Source organism: Acomys russatus, chromosome 17 (assembly GCF_903995435.1).
Source record: "Acomys russatus chromosome 17, mAcoRus1.1, whole genome shotgun sequence".
Classification (NCBI taxonomy): domain Eukaryota; kingdom Metazoa; phylum Chordata; class Mammalia; order Rodentia; family Muridae; genus Acomys; species Acomys russatus.
In genome coordinates, this window is record NC_067153.1 from 39277788 (window position 1) to 39297233 (window position 19446).

Sequence of the window (19446 nt, forward strand, 5' to 3'; positions counted from 1 at the left end):
TCATTGGTGTTGTCTTTACACTCAGGAGTCCTGGACTGAAAGGCTGCTGTGTACCTGTCCCCCGCGTAGACAGACTATAAAAATTTGCTGGAGGAGTGGGGAAGGTTAGGCGTAAGGCAGAGTCCTAAAGTTTCTGGGTCCTAAGTGGACCCAGCAGGTTTAAGGAGGAGTTGGGGCGGGACTGTGAGGCCGGTTTTTTCCTTCAACCGCCACAGAAGTTCTGAATGGGTGGGGCCTGTGTCCAGCACTCCGGCTCGGCTCGCAGGGCGCTGGGCACTAGCTATAAGCACAGGTTGTGCCACCTGGTCTTAACCTCCTGCAGCTCGTGCGAACTCTACGGATTCAACTCTCACCCTGGAAACCAATGAGTCTCCCTGACGATTCGCGGCGAAGGAGCCCCGTGTGCCAGGAACCTTCACTCGACTGGCCCCCGACACCTGACACCCTGAGGCCTTCGCCCTTCCCGCACCCTGTGCTACAAGCCCTCTACAGCTTATCCCTTATGCTGCTCTTCCCGGCGTACTGGTCTCTGGACCAGTTGCTGGGCTGCTGGGCACCAACTACGCAGCCTAGCCCCTTGGGCCGGCTCAAAATCCTAGCAGGATGCGGGGCGGCGTTGCTGTTCCTGCTGGTAGTTGGCCTACCCGTGTCGCTGTTCGGCCTTGTGCTGTGGTTGCCTCTACAGGTCTGGCGACGCCCCTTCTGCTATCAGCCGGCTTCGGCGTGTTGGGTGTGGCCACAGCCCTGGCAACCCCCTGCTGAGCGCGTCCGCGGCTTTGTCTTTCTCACTGCTAATCTGTGCCTGCTTCCTGATGGGCTAGCACGCTTCAGCAACCTGTCTCACAGCCAGCAGCGCGCAGAGGCCGTTGGCGCCGCACTGCTGGGCAGCCTTCGAAAGTCACAGTATGGGGCTACGGGGTGCAGCCAGACGCAGCTTGGGGTGCCTGGCGGTGTGCTGAAGGCCACGATACCTATGGATTTGGACTTCGTATGCCTTCAGGAAGTGTTTGACCTCCGCGCAGCGCGTCGTCTCGTGCACACCCTGGTGCCAAATCTGGGCCCGGTGCTATACGATGTGGGCACATTTGGCTTGGTGTCTGGGCCGTACATCAAGCTACTGGGCAGTGGGCTGCTTCTGGCCTCGCGCTACCCGCTGCTGCGCGCTACCTTCCGTTGCTTTCCGAACGCTCGTCAAGAGGACGCCATGGCCTCCAAAGGTCTATTATCCGCCCAGGTACTAACCCCGGCTGCAATGTGTCCTACCAGAGAGAGGGTAAGCAGTGGGTTTAACCAGTTACAGAGAAGTGGAACTGTGGGTGATGTTGCAGGCGCAGCTAGGCATCCTGGATGGGCACCGCATCGTGGGATATGTTCATTGCACACATTTGCAGGCACCCGTTGGTGAGCCCTACAGGAGGGGTTGTTGGGATGTGGGCAGCCCCTCTTCTCTCCTTTTGAGGCCAATAGGTCCCTAGCCTCACCAACACCTTCGTCGCCTATGTCCCAGGGTTTGCTCTTTGTTCCCAGATGTCCCAAGAAATGCCTGGGTGGGTTTACAGACCAGAACTTGGATACAGTCATGGATCCCCACTGTGGGCTAAGCTAACCCCAACTCCCTTCTTAGAGGACGGGCATGTTCGATGCAAACAGCTTACGCTGCTGCTGGACTGGGTGGAGGAGTTTGAGGCTGAGAGCAGACAGAGCGGTGAGGCTGTAGCATTCAGTGTCCTCCTGGGAGATCTAAACTTTGACAACTGCTCACAAGGTGAGAGAAGCTGGGGCGGGTTCAGCTGTGAGACCCAGCTCTGCCCGCTAAGACACGGTTTTCCTCCACAGATCACAGAAAGGAGCAGGGCCATAAACTCTTCAGAAGTTTTCAGGACCCCTGCCGGCTAGGCACCCGCCAGGAGCAACCCTGGGCCTTGGGTACAGCTTCTGTGGAGGCTGGGAGAGGAGCTGGTCTGTGGGATGCCCCTCAGCAAGGCTGCCTGACACCGATTCCCGCTCTCCCCGGGCTCCACAGGAACGATCTTGAACAGTTCCAAGTTACACAACTCCGTTGGCAGCTCCCCAGAGATGCTTCGGGAGTAAGTGGAATCCTTTGAGTTCAGGCACTCCTGAGCAGTCTGGGAGGAAGTGCCCTACCCTCAGTGATGCTGTCCCTCTTCTAGGGCCCTGGAGCAGGAAGAAGGGCGCTGCATCTACCTGGCAGGACCCCTCAGCGGAAGTCACCCAGATAAATCCTGGAAGGGCCGGCGACTAGATTATATCACCTACCGCGGAATACCTGGGAGTGGCTTGAGTCCAGTAAGTGCCTGAACTCGGGGGTAACTGGGTTTGCTCGTGCTGAAAACAGCCTGCAACACGACTTGACCCCTGGCCCGCAGGAGGTGGAGCAGGTGACGTTCAGTACGGCTCTGGCGGGGCTCACTGACCACTTAGCTGTGGGCCTGAAGCTTCAAGTTGTATGCTCCTGACGCCGGCGCACAGACAGGGGATGACTAGCAGGGAGAAAGACCAGACCACTAGGAGGAGCTGAGACCGATATAACCGTGCGACTCAAGGGATTTTTATTGTGGGGCACTCACACAGCTTCCTGGGCGCGGCGGTACTCATATACACTGCCGCGCTCTGGGAAAGCCGGAAATAGCGGGGGCGAGCCCGGTGGTGGCGCTGGATCCTCGGGGTCTCCGTAGCCGCCACCGCCGGGCGTGTGAAGGCAGAACGTGTCCTGTGAAGAAGAAGCAGGTCCAACACAGGTATGGCCTTGTCCCAGTAAGGCATAATCACTCGGGATCACAGAGGCCACTAGGCTGCCATCCTATTTCCATTTCCGTTAGGGAGCCAAATAAAAAAATTTGTATCTCTGTTTACTACAAAGGCTGTGTCTCTTACCCCGGGGTACACAGTCACAGATGTCTTCCCGCCCAGATTCACCGTGCGACCATGCTTTCTGATTAAGAGGTTTAAGCCACGGGCACCAGGCTCTCCCCCTGTAGGAGGAGAAAGCAAGGAGCTAGAGGGGGTCGGGTCAAGGGAGGTAGGGGCAGGGAGATGGGGTTCTGAGAGAGGCTGGGAAGGGCTGGGGAGTCACCCACCGTGGAGGCCGTAAGGCTGGAAGGCGCGGCGCTCTGTGAGCACCGACAGCAGCGCCTCTTCGCGAAAGACCAGCTCTCGGACCACGCCATCACCTCCCCGGAAGCGGCCTCGTCCCCCAGATCCTGGCCTCAGCTCAAAACGGCGGAGGATAACTGGATACCTGCGCAGGTGAAAGCAACGCAGATGAGTACAGGTTCGTCTCCCAGCTCAACTGCCTAGCCCAGGGAGTGCTCAGCTCACCGGCTCTCCAGAATCTCTGGGTCCGTGATGCGCGTGTTGGTCATGTGACTGTGTACACCACTGCGCCCGTGCCAGCCAGGTCCCGCGCCCGCACCACCAGCCACTGTCTCATAGTAGCCCATGCGAGCATTGCCCAGGGTCACGTTGTTCATGCAGCCCTGACAGAAGCAGATAAGAGCATTTGGTTAGTGTGGGCATCCGTCCCTACCAGCCTGTTTTCCCTCAGTCTCCAGACCTGTGTCCACTTTGCCCCACCACACCTGGGAGGCTGAACAGGCCCCAAAAGCCCCCAGAATGACGTCTACTACTCGCTGAGATGTGAGCACGTTGCCGCCGACCACTGCTGCCTCTGGGGAAGGGTCTAATATGGAGCCTTTAGGAATTATTACACGCACAGGAGCCAGGCAACCCTAGTGAATGAACAAGGTGATTTAATTAGGGCTGGGTACCACCCAGGGTTGAGATAAAAAATTCCACTACCCTAGGCTTTGTTCCTATTGGGCTGCTTCGTATTGAGGCAAACCTCAGGGGTGACCTCAGATTTGGGGGCTACTCGCGTACCTCACAGCACGCCTCTACGAACCTGGTTAAGTGGGATGTCACGGCCCACCAGACAGCGCAAGCAATAGATGAGAGCGGACAGTGTGATGGCTCTCGGGGCGTTGAGATTACCAAACACCTCCGACCCGGAACCACTGAAGTCAAATACAGCGCTGCCCTGCCCACAGGGGAGGGGGGAAGGTATGGCTATCAGCACCAGGCCACATCCCAGTGCCCTCCCCACTTCCCTCACATGCTGACCTGACTTAGGTCGATCTGAACATGTAGGCGGATGGGAGAGCCATCGTCCATGTGATCCTCGGCAGACACCTCCAGGGGCAGGCCTTGGGCCCGCCTCGAGGCTCCGAAAGCCCGAAGCATATCTCGAACTGCTAGCTCAGCGTTTGCCTAGCAAAAATAAGGTTCAGCCCGGCCATGCCACCTGCAGGGTGGCCCAGCTACCTTGGAGCACAACACTGCCCCCATGTATGTATGCCCCTGTTCCCAGGCCCACCTGAATATGGCCCATGTAAGCTTGTACCACATCCAAGCCATACTGCCCGATCAGCTCTCCCACCAGCTGGATGCCCTTCTGGTTGGCTGCCACCTGGGCACGAAGATCCGACAGGTTGTCATGCAGGTTCCTGGTTCCACTACAGCCAGAGATCTTGCCTGGTGCCCGGAGGGCCTCTGTCACAGCTGGATGGACAGGGTTACAACTGAGCCACCTTCTATGCCCTCAGGCACAGCTCCCTCCCTGTGCTTGCCTGTTCCACACCCACACCAGGAACACCGGGCACCGAGAGTTCCCTATTGATCTTTCATTGACATCTCACCTCCCCCCCCCCCACCCCCCCCCCCCCCCCCCGTTGCAAACTCCTGAACTCTGAAGACTGCAAGCTACATCCTGCTAAGCCCTTTTCTGTTGGCCAGCTTCTGGGGCACCCTTGGCAAGCAGCTGTGCCAAAGACTTCACTGGAGCTGGAGGTGGCTTGGGAGAGGGCAGGGCTCAACTCTTAGGAAGCTCATCCACCTGCCTTCTCCAGGCTCCCCTCTATATCCCCGACACAGGCCCCACATGCACCCTGCCCTGGCCCCTCGATGTCCTGACCACTCCCACTAGCCCCCCAGTACTTCAAGAATACAAGGTACTTCAGGGTTGAGATATGCATGGCCTAGCAGTTAAAGAAGATTTGATGCTTTCGAGAGGAGCCAGCACCGGCCTCCCAGCCTCCACATGAAGGGGCTCGGAACTGTCTAGAACTCCAGTCCCTGAGGGTCGCCTGAATGCATGTGGTGCACATACAGAAACACGCACTCAGGCAAGCACGCATAAAGACTATCAAGCATCTGTCCGTCCTGCCTCAGTCCTGCTACATCTACACAAGGTTCTCTCACGCCTATAAGAAGTGCCTAGCCAGAGACTATACGATACCTGGAGAGAAATCCCCTCATATTCCAGTCTCTGTCCCGGTCTTCTCTGAGGTCTACTAGCCACTTGTACCCTCAGCCGTATGTTTATACTTGTGTCCCCATGATCCACCTCAGTTCCCAATTATCAAGGTTATCCTATGTATCTGTGACACCCAGAGTGGCCAGTGGGTTACCCCCACCCTCTTCCCTGCCCTCATCACCTTGACGGCAGGATGTGGTTGTTTTTTGTTTCGTTTTGTTTTTTGTTTTGTTTTGTTTTGTTTTGAGTTCTCAGACCCTGTGACTGCAGAGCAGAGCAAGGTTGTCTTTTCCAGTACCTTCATCTTGCCTGCAGCTGCTCTATGCTGCTCGATGTAAAACCTCTATCCTGTCCTTACCCAGCCTGACTCCACAATCTCTGGATTGCACAAACTTTAGTTCCCAAACAATTCCTTCCATCCTCTACCACACGGATACCCACTATCTTTGAGGGTGACCGCAGCTGTGCCATCTGACCACTCTGTCCACCCTCAGGGTCACTCTGTAGGAAGGTGTGCACCCTGACCAGCTGCTCCACTGCCCAGCCACTGAGACTCAGACCTAGATAGCTCCCGGGGATTCTGCAGCCATCACCAACCTTGAAATGACCTCTCCTATCTTCTCCCCTCCTGGGTGTCTTGGCCGACTCCCCACCCCAAAACCATCTTCTAGGAGACCATCTTTGGTCCAGATTTAACAACTGCCCTGAGAGGTCACCATTTGTCTCTCCCAAGGCACAAGGCAGGCCTGAGGGGATACTATCAGGATAGATCAGCTGGGTATCAGGATCCTACCCAGCCTGGTTCCTGGTAGCGACCACACCCCCCTGCCGGCCAAATCCTCACAGTGACCCTTCACCAGCTCACCCTCTTCCTGGAAGACTCCTCCTTGGACCAGTTTGAAGGACAGGAAAACGGCACCTTCCTCTTGCAGTGTGGTAGAGTGAGGAGGCATAGAGCCTGGTGTGATGCCTCCAATGTCCGCATGGTGTCCTCGGCTCGCCACATAGAACACAGGCCGCGGCTGGCCTGGCCAAAACACCTAAGATGTGGACAGCAGCTGTCAGTGGCACCAAAAGCCTCTGTCCCCCCCTAATAGTAACCATGGCAGCCCGCCTCACCGGTGTGATGACAGTCAGGTCTGGAAGGTGGCTGCCCCCTGCACTGGGATGGTTACTGAGAAGCACGTCACCAGGATGGAGATCAGCTCCTAAGTGCTGAATCTGAAACCAGGAAGGCACGGACAGAGTGAGAAAGGAAGGGGAGGTCATGGAGCAAGGGAGGGGGCAGAACAGAGGACGTCACTGTCACCACACCTGGAACTGTACAGTCTCCTGCATGGCGCCCAGGTGCACAGGAATATGGGGCGCATTGGAGACCAGGCCCCCATCTGGCCCAAAGAGGGCACAGGAGAAGTCGAGGCGTTCCTTGATGTTGGTGGAGATGGCTGTACGCTGTAGGATGCGGCCCATCTGCTCTGGGGGCACAGAGTGGCCAGGTGGCCCCATTATCCACATGCATGATGCCAAGAAAGAGGCCCAGGACCCACAATGTCAAGGCCTCTTGGGCCCAAGTCCAAGACCCAGCAGCTTTTTTTCTGTGTCCTGGGGAAGACTAGGGTGGCAACATGGATTCTTTTTTTTTTTTCTTTTTTTTTTTATGGTTTTTAAGACAGGGTTTCTCTGTGTAGCCTTGGCTGTCTTAGGCTCACTTTGTAGACTAGACTGGTCTTGAACTCACAGCGATCCGCCTGCCTCAGCCTCCTGAGTGCTGGGATTAATCTGGCCGGCAGCATGGATTCTTAAACAGTAAGACTGCAGCCAGGCATACAGTAGCTTATGAAAAGAGCTCTTCCTTTCCAGCCAGCCTGGGGTCATGCATCATCTTTTCTCCCTGACTGGTGAACCAAGAACCTGGTCCCCAAGACCACCCCTGGGCTCCTGAAAGCCTATGGCCCGACCTTGAACAGAGGAGCTCACAGTGGATGCCTGTGTCCTATCCCTCAGACGGCTCTTGACGAGAAGAGGAACAGGCTTGCCCTGTCCGAGGCCTGCTTTTGCAGCACAGGGCACAATTGCAGAGCCAAAGCCACACTGCCCACCCCACCACCAGGGATGGCCCTGCCCTTCCTCATAGCACACACCTGCCAGGCTACCACATGTAACAAGAGCCAATGCTCTTAGCTGCCCCCCATTTGTCTGTACTTTTGCCTAGTATGTAACCCTGCCCCGCCCGTGCCCTACATCAGACATGCCAGCCTGTACGCAGGCCAGCAGTGCCCACTCACCAGCAATGCTCATGAAGCGGTGTGAGAAAACAGACAGCTGGATGGGGTCAAGCTTGGTGCCTGCCACGCTGGGAGCCTCAGCTCCTACAGAAATGCGGATGTCCCCTGTCTCCGTCACCTCTGCTTGGCAACCTGGTTCTACGAGGATGGTGCTGGGGGGGGGGGCAGGGGACACAGAGGCGCTACAAGAAGGCTGGCCACCACCTCTCCCCAACCAGGAATGTCACTATTCCATGTCTGGGGATACCCCAGTGAATGAACCTCTGCAGCCCTGGGACAGGGGGCCTGCTGTAAAGGGCCCTGCAATAACCCCTCCAAGGCTATACCAACCCAGGCTTACCTGTTGCTGTCGATGATAAGGCAGGGCCCCTGGAGCTGGTGCCCATAGCCTAGCTCTCCTAAAAGGTACACAGGGGTCTCCTGATAACCCCCCTCAAAGTAGCACTGGGTCACCTGCAGAGGATGTGGAATGAACTGGGCTCCTAGACCATTTTTGGGGGGGTACCCTCAACATGGCTGAGCCTCTTCCCCATCAATTCTTGTCCCCAGGTCCTGAGGACGTAGGCTGACCAGCAGAGCAAGGCTTCCAACCTTGTCCACACGGGGAGGTCCAGTCTGGCCTTTGAGGGTGTCCTCCAGGCGAAGTCCACTCCGGCCAGTTCCCCTCACCCTCACGTCATCAACGACCACTGGCCGCTCAGGGATGATGAAGCCAAACTCTCTCATGTACCTGCACCCCACCCATCCAAGGGAGCAATCAGAACAAAGCAACCGTCCCCACAGGCCACGTGATGGACTCACAGGAGGGCCGCATGTACCTCTCAACAAACGCTGCTCCAAAGTCACCAGCACGAGGCGAGTGGGCTGTGGCTGGATGCTGATGGGCAGACACCATGAGAGCACAGTCAGTGCCTTGGTAGCGAAGGTGCAGGAAGCTCTCGGTGCTGATCTGAGACCTACAGGAAGCAGGTTGGCACACTCACCCAGTGCCTTCTGAAGGTGCCTTTCCTGCTTCCTCAGGCACCCTCAGACCATTGACCCGAAGACCCAGGAACATCTGGGGAGTCATCCAGTGGTATACCACCAAAGGGGTGGTAGAGATAAAGCCAGCCCTGCATTCAGTGGTCCATGAGTCTACCTAGGGAAGCCCTGGGCCCGCAAGGCATCCACACACTGCTTCTCCAGGCTGCTCAGTCTCTGGTCCAGCTGCACAAAGCTTTCAGGTGTGTAAGTCAGGGAACAGGGCTCCTGTGCTTCGTGAACCACATCTGCCAAGGCCAGTCCGAGTGCTGACAGCAGCCCACTATGCCTGCAGAGATGAGTGGCACAGTGGTGTGGGGACATTCCTCAAAGCCAACTCCCTCAGCCAAAGGGTACGTGCTCATATGCAGACCCACCTGTGAATATGTACAGTGTCCATGCCCAGGGCGCGGGCAATGGCGCAAGCGTGTTGCCCACCAGCTCCTCCAAAGCAGGCCAGTACGTGGGCTGAGGGGTCATGGCCTCGTGCCTGATGGTTTGGGAAGGGTCAATAAATAGTCCTTCCTACCCTTGACAGCCCTCTACCCATCACAGGCAGGTGATGGTAGGCGAAGGGGGCATACCTGTGTGAGCGCACGGATAGGCCGGCACATGGCTTCATTGGCCACCCGCACAAACCCCATGGCTACCTCCTCCAGACTTAGTGGAGAAGCTGGGTAGGGTCCATTGGTCAAGAAGCTGTTGACCTCAGAGGCCACAGCCTCTAGTGCCTCTCGGGAAGCCTCTGGGGACAGTGGCTGGTCTTCTCCTGGCCCGAAAATGCAGGGGAAGGAGGCAGGCAGTAGGCGACCAAGGACCAGATTGGCATCTGTCACTGTCACAGGACCCCCTGGGAAGAAGGTACAGCGCGTAAGCTGGAGGCCAGAGGAGCAAACCAGAAGTGGGCAGCAGGGACGGAGCCAAAGAAGTACGATAGGCCTAGAGCACCATGGGAAGAAGAAGAGACCTGGCAGGGCAGAGGCTAGCTCTTACCTTTGCGGTAGCAGGCAGGACCTGGGTGGGCACCTGCTGACTCTGGCCCAACCACAAAAAGGCCAGACCTAAGTGGGGGAATTAAAGGAGTAAAATTAGAGTCGGGAGGATGAAAAAACTGAGAGGTCCCAACTGAAGAGATAAGAGCTGACCTGAAGAAGAGGCGGGAACCCCCACCAGCTGCCACTGTGTTGATGTCCAACTGGGGAGCCTGGAGGGTGACACCAGCTGTGCTAGCCTCAAAGACATGCTCAAATTCTCCAGCGTAACGGCTCACATCTGTGGATGTGCCTAATGCGGGGGGGGGCGGGGGGGAGGATAAGATACTAGGGGTCACCCCAATACCCACACCCTAAGCTTCCTCAAACTAGGCAGCTAGCTGGCTCTTGCCTCTCGCACACACATACTTTAGCCTTCATACCTCCCATGTCAAAGCCAATGACCGGCTGACCACCTTCCAGCTGGTAGGTGGTAGCCGAGTAGCCAACCACACCGCCAGCAGGGCCAGAAAGCACAGCCCGGGAACCACTGAAGGCGTCCATGGGTGCCAGGCCACCATCAGAGCGCATGAAGAGTACTTGCACATCCTGTGAATAGGGAGAGTGAGCAGTGATGTGCTGGGCGGGTGGTGCAAGGCTAGGGCTCCGAGCAGGGTAGTCAACAGGCCTCACCTTTAGCTGGCCCTGGAAGCCTCGGCTGAAGCCCTGCACGTAGCGCTGGATGGTGGGAGTAAGGTAAGCATCCGCGCAGGCCGTGTGCCCCCGAGGAACGATGCGTACCATAGGCATGGCTTCCGAGGACAAGGACACATGTGTGAAGCCCAGCTCCCAGGCCAGCGCGCCCACCTGCTGCTCGTGCTGGGCCCACCTACAACGAGAACCCAGGGGGTGTCTGTGCCTCCCACCCAACACCTTTCCAGATTTCCTCTGGATCTGGCCGCCACCCGCGGTAAGCAGCCCTCACTCACGGACGTACGTGTATGAGTGCATGAGCACCACTGCCAGGCTGCGGATGCCCCGAGACAAGAGCGCCTCCAGCTTCCCACGCAGGGCTCCCAGATCCACGGGCTGCTGTATCTCCAGCAGGTCCCCGGTACGGCCTGAAAGAGCCCATAGCCCCCCCCGACTCAAAAGTTGCCAGGGTCTGCCTACCCCAAGCATCTCACCCCGGAGCTGTCAACACCATGCGCACCTTTGACAGGAGACCCCGCGCCTGGCTCTCCGCGGTACAGCACCACTCGCTCTTCCACCTCCAGCACCTCCTCATACAGTACCTCTGGCATGGGAACGGCCTGAGGACAGGGAGAGAGACTCAGAAGAGACCTAGGCCCGAGGGTTCTGTGGGGTTCTGCGTGGATGGGTGGGCAGTGCAGGCACGGGGATGTGTTCCCAAAAAGTGAGGAGACAGTCAAAACGGCCCAGCAAGGCCCACCCAGAAGGCTTCCCTCTGCACCCAAGCCCTTAAGTGGGGGTAGAACCAACCACCCTACCCGCAGGGGGCGGCTTTTTCCAGGAATCTCAAAGTCGTCACCCTGCACAGTGCTGGCTTGAACTGACTGGGCGCCATAGGCTTGCTTGGAAGCATGGGGCGCACAGGTGCTGCTAGCTCCTCATGCCTGTCACCCTAGTGGACTCATTACTTCACAGACCTCCCCACAAGGCCTTGGCTGGGAAAGGAGGAGTTCACAAGCGTCACCTAGCACCCAGCTGGCATGGGAGAACTCACCAGGTCAAAGAGGTCTGGGCGGGCTTGGGTGCCAATATGCAGCAAGTCTCGGAAACCCCGAGTCACGAGCAGCGCCACCCTCTCTCCGCGTCGTTCCAATAACGCGTTGGTGGCCACTGTGGTACCCATTCGGATGCTGGCAATTCGACTGGTGTCTAGCGGTCGGTCTCGAGGCAGCAGCACACCCCCCTCCTGGGGACCACATAGTCAGTGTGAGACCTCAGGCAGGCCGGGGTCTCCCTCTCCCACACCCCCCTGCTTTGCCCTGGCCCACCTGCTCCAGGATGCGGCGGATGCCCTCCGTGGGCGCGTCTGCATAGTTGGCAGGGTCCTCTGAGAGCAGCTTCAGGACACGCACATGCCCTCCTGGGCACTGGGCAAAGACATCCGTGAAGGTGCCACCGCGGTCGATGGCAAAATGGAAGCGCCCTTCTGGGCTGCCCATGGAGTCCAGTAGTGGCTCTTCAGCTGGTAGCCCTGGAAGACCTGGACAGAAGAACCTGTCACCGGTGGGTAGGGGAGTGGGGGGTGGGGTTATGCCTGAGGTTGGGGGGGACCTGAAGTAAAGGTAAAAGGACTCTGGAACCCTTTCACGCTGAGGGAGGCTGGGTTCCTTCGGCAGGAAAAGGCACCTGAGTTAGGGTGGGCAGGTAAGGAATAGCTCCACTTCCCGCTTTGCTCAAGTCTCCCAGCCCAGGCCTTATGGCCACTGGAACCCGGCAGAACCGGTACAACGGTGGGGAGAGGCTAAAGCCGGGAGACCGCGGCAGACGGGAACAGCAGGGCCCTGAGACAGAAGTAGGAAAAGCAGTAGCACAGAACCCCCCCCACCTGCTGAATCAGAGTTCTCCTGCGGAGCTTCCCGGTGGCCCTGCCCCCACCTCGGGGAGGGGCCTGTAGAAAGCCTCCCTACCACCACCTCCCAACACACTAGCCTGGCGTGCTTGGCACTCTGGGTTATGTAAGTGCTGGCCGAGCCTGAGCGCCTGCCTCCTCTTTTGCCCAGAGCAATCCACCCCGATTGACAGAGTGGCCCTTGCCAGCTAGGGGCGGACCAAGCGCTTTTGGCTCAAGGGCACCTTGGTTCTCAGAATTATCGTAGCTCTCTGCGAATTCTGGGTAGCCGAGCGTGGGCACCCTTGACACCCACCTTCAGGTGTCTATGTAACTGGTTGCTCCCTAAAGTAACATTTCTTATGTACTCAGGCTGTTCTCCGGTGGTGTGGGAGGACCCGAGGCAGGAGTTGGGGTGGGTGGAAAGGACCCAGCAAGGAACAATGAAAGATAGAAGGATCTGGAAGGGCCTCCTGCCTCCAGGAAAATCCTCTTATTTAAGCATGCAAAAGGCCTCTGCTCACATCCGGGTCAACCCCACAGTGCAGCAACGGCTCATTTACACCGAGATGTCTCTCCTGTAGGGAGACAAACACGCAGCTGAAACTGGTGTTCCCCCTCACCCAGGTCAGCAGGATGACTTACTCCCTGCCCTCTAGTCTTCCATTTGTTAGCCCACCTTAAGTGGGCCTGACTTGCAGGAGGAGAAAGTACACAGACAAAGGAGGCCCCTAGACAACCAAAACTTAGACCAAAGAGGGGGTCAGGGTTTGCTGTTCCTTTGTGGGGTTTTAGTCCCAAAAAAGCAGATCCTTCACACTAGGCCACCATCGCTATACTTTCTAGGACAGTCAAGGGGGCCTCAGTTGTGCTGGCTAGAAGACAGGGCCTCTGCAGAGGGTGGGGCTCAGGTCAGGCCTGAGCCATTTAGCATCCAGAGTGGAAGAGGCAGGTGAAAATTATCCGCTGTGTGGGTGGGGATGCTACCCTTGAGGGGGGGGGGGCTGAGGAGCAGCTAGCTTCTGGGACCTTAGGAAATCAGTTAAGCTGGGCGTGGCAGAGCTCGCCTATAATCCTAGCACTCGGGAGGCAGAGGCAGGTGGATCACTGTGAGTTCAAGGCCAGGCTGGTCTACAAAGTGAGCCCAGGACAGAGAAACCCTGTCTTGAAAAACCAAAAAAAAAAAAAAAAAGAAAGAAATTAGTTGAACCCCCAGGCTTTATCCAGTGTGCTAGGTCAGATATCACACAGGCTTGGGGCACACACCCAAACCTCCCACCCCCAGACTAAGTGCCCTGCTGACTCTCAAAGCCTACTTGGGCCTAGAGGCCAGGTTGCAGGCGAGCTGGCTTTGTATTAGAATTGCAGGCTCTGGGCTGCATTCCTTCACACATTGCCTTGTGCCCTCAGGCATTCAAAACTGCCCTCATGTCCCTTCCTCATTTGGTAGATGCCCAGTCTGCCAGAAGTCCTTTCACTTCAGCTTTCTTTCTTTCTTTCTTTCTTTCTTTTTTTTTTTTTTTTTTTTTTTTTTTTTTTTGAGACAGGGTTTTTCTGTGTAGCCTTGGCTGTCCTGGACTCGCTTTTGTAGACCAGGCTGGCCTCGAACTCACAGAGATCCACCTGCCTCTGCCTCCCGAGTGCTGGGATTAAAGGCGTGCGCCACCACGCCCAGCCTCACTTCAGCTTTCTAAATAAATCCAGAGTAAGGCCTATGGTGCAGGCCTGTAATCCCAGTACAGCTTAGTGAGATTTTTATTTCAAAAAATAAAAATAGAGAGGGCTGGATGGTAGCTCAGTGGTAGATTACTTCCTTAGCATACAAGAAGCCCTGAGTTCATTCTACTCCTAGTATGGAAAGTGTGTGTGTGTGTGTGTGTGTGTGTGTGTGTGTGTGTGTGAGAGAGCGCGCATACCCAGAGCCTGTAGTCTTCCCTCAACCTCCCTCTGCTTTGCAAGAACCTTCCGGTACCCTCTTTCCTCTGCATCAACCTCACAGCCAATTGGCTGCAACCCTAGGGCATGTGCGCTAAGTGTTTCTTAGCCTGGAAAGCTTCCCCCGCCCCAGCCTTGAGACTCCTCTCCTCTCTCCTGTACGGGTTTCCAAGAGTTCAGCCATCCTACCCCTTCCCTGGGCTTGCCCCGTCTCCCGCTACCTACCACCAGCACCCAACATGGTCACGCTCCAGGAGGCCAGGTTTTTTGCAGAATTCTTTTTTCCATTTGGGCGCACATTGGATAAGAGAGCGCTGAAGGATGCCTGCAGCTCACCTCGCTCAGCATCCTTGAATTTGATCGTCTTCCGCCTGCACAGCCTGGGATTGGTTGTCACTTCTGCCAGGAAGCTGGAGCTATAGAAGCCCAGGCTGCCCCTGCTCCTAAGGACTAGCTTTAGCTCTTGATTCTCCTGGATGAGCTGCACCAGCTGCCGGAGTTCTTCATTCTCCTGTGCCAGACGACGGATCTCCTGCCGAAGTCCCTCATAGCTGCTGAGAAGGGACATGCCCAGGGGCAGGCCAGTGGTCGGGGAGCTGGCCAGAAAAAGGAGACCCTGCCATTGTGAGGTAAGCATCTGACCCCACCTCTGCATTCCAAGACTGCCAGGGCCCAGGCTTCCTGTCCGCAGCAGGTTTCATCTGATTTCTGACTCTGAAGCTTGGACCACAAGAGATACCCAGACACTGCCACAGGCCCTTGGATGATTTCTCCTCCCCCTCCTCCTCCTCCTCTTCTCTTTCTTCTTCAGAGATACCCAGACACTGCCACAGGTCCTTGGATGATTATTTCTCCCTCCTCGTCCTCCTCCTCTTCTTTGGTTTTTTGAGACAGGGTTTCTCTGTGTAGCCTTGACTATCATCAATTTGCTTTGTAGACCAGGCTGGCCTTGAACTCACAGCGATCCAGGCAGGTGCTACCACAGCCGGCTTTACACTGGGCTTTTATACAGGACTTTCTTCCATCCAGCTTGTCTTGTAAAATGATAAGTCTGTGCAGTCAACTTTGGTTTTTTTGTTGTTTGCTGTTTGTTTGTTTTTTGAGACAGGGTCTCTCTGTGTAGCCTTGGCTGTCCTGGACTTAATTTGTAGACCAGGCTGGCCTCGAACTCACACAGAGATCCGCCTGTCTCTGCCTCCCAAGTGCTGGGATTAAAGGTGTGCGACACACTGCCTGGCTCAACAACCAGAGTTTGATTCCCCAAGGCCCACAGGGTAGAAGACAAGAACCTACTCTTGTAAATTGTCCTCTGACCCGTACCCCCGCCATAGCACTCACATGCCCCTCCCTACATGTGCACACGGAACTACAAATATAATGAAAAATTAAAAAGAAAAGGAATCTTGCTGTGTTGCTCAAGCTGACCCCAAATCGCTGGGTGAATTGAAAAAAAAAAAAAGACAAAAAGGAAAGACAGGACTGCTCCTAGGTATGGTGAAGGTGGTGGCACCTCAGCCATTTGTCCCAGGGTTTGAGACAATACTGGCCAGGCTCAAGTGGCCTTCCTCTCTCCATCTCCCAGTACTACATTAGCAGGCTTGTCCAGCTGGTATGTTTAGGGTTTGTATGGCAGAGTCCATGCACTGAAACTGGTAAGTTCCAAACCTGGGCCAAGCGGCTGAGGTGTCTCTTTAACATATCAAAGCAGACCTGGCCTCCAGGTTCTCCCAGCATACCCCAGTCCCTAGCTGTTACAGGGTACGGCTGGCACACTCCACCCTCTACCCTGAACTCTGCAGCCCAGTCCCGGGCTGCCCTTCCCACAGAGGCTCGTCCCTTTATAATCCAGACATTTTGGTTGCCTGCTCTCTGTGCCTCTTTTTCACTTCTTTTGACCTCCTGGCTGCAGTATTTGGTTCCCCTCTCTCCCTTCTCCTTCCCATCTGCCCACATGGTTCAGGGTCATGACCACTCTGGACTCTTCCCAGATGTGTCTGCCTCTGGCTATGCTCTCCCACAGATCTAAACTCTCTCCTCCACCATACCTAGGAGAAGTCACGTTTCTTTCCTTTTTTATTTATTTATTTCATTCAGAAACTAGTTGAGGAGCTTTGAGTGGACTCACTCAAATTTTGTACCTCTAAACTTCCCTGGTCCCCCACTGCTGGCAGAACCAACTCCTCCCAATTGGCCGGAGGAGACCAGGTGGCGGCCTCTGCTTGGCTACTGTGATGTGGATATCAGGCATCAATGTTCCTCCTCCTCATGTGCTTCCTGCCCTGCATCAGCCACTCTTGTTTACTGGACTCTGAACTGCTCTGGGACTAGAGAATGTGAGGGAAAAATGGTAGGCATGCTCCTGGCCTTGACCTTGAGAACCCTGACAGGGGCGGGTCCCCCAACATGGTTAGGTAACCTTTTCACAACGGATATTGGCCAGGGTCATACGACAAAGCAAAAGTGTTTTAAGATCTACTAAAAGCCAGGCTGTGGTGGCATACACCTTTAATCCCATAACTTGGAGGCAGAAGAAGGTGCATCTCTGGGTTTGAGGCTAGCCTGATCTACAGAGAGAGAGAGTTCCAGGACATCAAAGGCTACACAGAGAACCTGTCTCTGGGGAAAAGAAAAAGTCATGGGCCGGGCGTGGTGGCGCACGCCTTTAATCCTAGCACTCGGGAGGCAGAGGCAGGCGGATCGCTGTGAGTCCGAGGCCAGCCTGGTCTACAAAGTGAGTCCAGGATGGCCAAGGCTACACAGAGAAACCCTGTCTCCAAAAACCAAAAAAAAAAGAACCATGAATGCTTTTAGGAGCTCTCCCCTTGCTTCCATGGATGGCGAATAAGTTTCGCTCCGGGACTGAGTTGCTGAATTGATAAACCTACCATCCTTCTAACCTCCTCTTGTGGACCAGGAACACAGGGCCTCAATCTGATGAAAAGAGACATTGTTCCCAGCGGCACACAGACCCTCTTGGTACAAGTAGGAGGAGAAAGGGTTCACTGTCTCCCAGCTGCTGAGCAACTCAGCCGGAGGACAACAGAAGACAGTGGCCACCTCAGGGAAGAGCCATCAGCAGAAAAGTGGCAAGCCGGCTAGAAAGGTAACAAAGTCAGGTTCGGAGAATGGGGGTTGGGGAGACCCTGCTGAGAACCACACCTGCAAGTCCTCTGTAGAAGCCAGTCAGAGAAGAGACTGATTACAGCATCATGAGTGTGTGGGGATGGAATGCAGCAGATAGAAGCCAACATGACCTTGGGCTATCTCAGACCCTTACATAAAGGTGTGGTACCAGCCCGCATCTGACCTAATGAAGATGAGCTAAAATGCCTGGAATGTACTGTTAAGTCTGCTCTCTGCCCACCCAAAAAATGAGAATGCCCTGAGAAACATCTCAAGTTTTTCCTTTTTCTTTTTTCTTTCTTTCTTTGGTTTTTCAAGACAGGGTTTCTCTGTGTAGCCCTGCCTGTCCTGAACTCACTTTGTAGACCAGGCTGGCCTCAAACTCACAGCAATCCACCTGCCTCTGCCTCCCCAAGTGCTGGGATGAAAGGCGTGCACCACCACACCTGGACACCCATCTCAAGTTTTCCATAGAAGAGATTTCAGCGTCATTCTGTGTAGACAGGTTTGTTCCTGAGCATCCAGGACACAAAGCTGTATCTACTCCCGAGAAGCCAGAACACCAGGGATGGCTGTGAGCTCCTAAATATATTGAATTTGTCACAAAGACTCAGAGCCTCCCAAAGCACTGACTGCAGACCTGCAGATAATCAATAGTAAACTAAAAATAGGAGAAAGCTTAATGTCTCTGCCTTCATTTTATATCTGTCTCCTTTGCTTTAAACTTTGGGGTACTAGCCCTATCTAGAAAAGACAACGACAATAAAAAATTTTAAAACCGTTGGCCAGGCATGGGGCACACACCTTTAATCCCAGCACTCAGGAGGGAGAAGCAGGCAGATTGCTGTGAGTTCGAGGCCAGCCTGGTCTACAAAGCGAGTCCAGGACAGCCAAGGCTACACAGAGAAACCCTGTCTTGAAAAACCAAAAATAAATAAATACTTTTGGGTTACATTCTCACTTCTGCATCTTAATACACATTAAAAGTATAAACTGAGGACACAATGCCTCTGTGGTATGGTTAAGTGGAAGGTTTTTATTGTAGATATGAGAGAGGACAGCAGAGAGAGGAGGAAGAAGCCGATGCACATGGCCAGCAGACTGGACCTGGCCTTGACAGAAGTAGAAGCAAAATAGAAGTAGAGGCAGGGAGAGCGCAGGAAAGGAAAGAGAGGAAGAAGAGGGAGTCAGGAAAACCAAGGATCGTGAGCCAGGGAGAACACACCTGAAAGAGCAGGGGAAATGAGTAGTGGGGGGCAGAGAAGCCCTCGAGCTAGGGAAGTTTGGGGTGACAAGGAGGTGAGAGGAGCTGGGGTGTTAGCATGGACTCTGAAAAGGGCTACAGGCACTTGTGATAATGAGGCCTGTTGGCTCTGTTTTTTAACAATTAAATTTTATTATACAACCCAATTATCTTACACAAGAGGGAAAAAGGGTTAAAGGAAAACAAGAGTGAACCTTCCGGTAGCCGTTCCACGGGGACGGGTCCCTAGGTGTCTCTGGCCTGCGCGCTGGTCCAGACTGTTAGCTGATCCTTTTCTGGATCCACGTGTGCTCGAGCTTGGTCCAAACCTGCTGCCCACCTCGTCCTCTCTGTCTGTCTGTCTCTCAATTGCAAGGGCCAGTCTCCTCCTCCCATCGAGGGTCGATTAGAAGCACAATAATCCGGGTGGAGTCCCCAGTCCGCTTCCTCAATTCCAGGCCCAGGATGGCTCTACCCAGTCTATTTCAAGGTTAATCTCAGGGAGTATCTGTGGTGTGTCCAAGGGCAAAGCCCACCAAGACCACTTTCACCTGGGACAATGCTTACACTCCTTTCCACAGAGGCCCGTGTGCTTTTTGGTAGTAACAGCTACCACAGCTGTGTGTCCTTCCAGTCAGTGATAAGGAAAAAAAAAACGGCTTTTTCTGGTAGAGCTTCACAAGTTCCTGAGGAACTTTCTAAGCACCAAAATTTGAAGAAATGGAGTTTCCTTTGGACCTGACATTAACCATTTAAGAAATATCTGTTAAATCCAGGAGTGGTGCACATCTTACTTAAATCCCAGTGCTCTGGCGGTGGGGGTGGGCAGTTGGTCTCTTTTTTTGTTTTTGTTTTTTGAAACAGGGTTTTTCTGTGCACCACCATGCCCGGCTATCCAACCCCCAACTGTAAAAGGAATCACTCACTTCAGGACAAAAAAAAGGGGGGGGGGGTGG

The 19446-nt window shown here is 55.0% G+C and overlaps 2 protein-coding genes across 2 annotated transcripts; one reads left to right on the plus strand and one right to left on the minus strand.

Moving 5' to 3' along the window:
* Window positions 1–246: 246 nt before the first annotated feature.
* On the plus strand, window positions 247–2509 carry LOC127201313 (sphingomyelin phosphodiesterase 5-like). The gene is made up of 7 exons (XM_051159791.1): window positions 247–1234; window positions 1329–1401; window positions 1625–1765; window positions 1837–1926; window positions 2024–2087; window positions 2172–2307; window positions 2388–2509. The coding sequence occupies exons 1-7, from the start codon at window positions 365–367 to the stop codon at window positions 2475–2477; spliced, it is 1464 nt and encodes a 487-aa protein (XP_051015748.1). The 5' UTR covers window positions 247–364; the 3' UTR covers window positions 2478–2509.
* Window positions 2510–2526: 17 nt separating this feature from the next.
* On the minus strand, window positions 2527–14770 carry Oplah (5-oxoprolinase, ATP-hydrolysing). Its single transcript, XM_051159793.1, has 27 exons — window positions 14461–14770; window positions 11630–11841; window positions 11356–11547; window positions 10822–10921; window positions 10606–10729; window positions 10302–10497; window positions 10052–10217; window positions 9783–9921; window positions 9631–9698; window positions 9222–9487; window positions 9015–9127; window positions 8756–8926; window positions 8436–8573; window positions 8209–8347; window positions 7958–8070; window positions 7618–7769; window positions 6647–6807; window positions 6452–6553; window positions 6198–6372; window positions 4394–4578; window positions 4141–4287; window positions 3923–4057; window positions 3600–3749; window positions 3340–3497; window positions 3099–3259; window positions 2896–2993; window positions 2527–2731 (listed from the first exon to the last, which is right to left on the minus strand). The coding sequence occupies exons 1-27, from the start codon at window positions 14759–14761 to the stop codon at window positions 2585–2587; spliced, it is 4209 nt and encodes a 1402-aa protein (XP_051015750.1). The 5' UTR covers window positions 14762–14770; the 3' UTR covers window positions 2527–2584.
* Between the last annotated feature and the right edge of the window lie 4676 nt (window positions 14771–19446).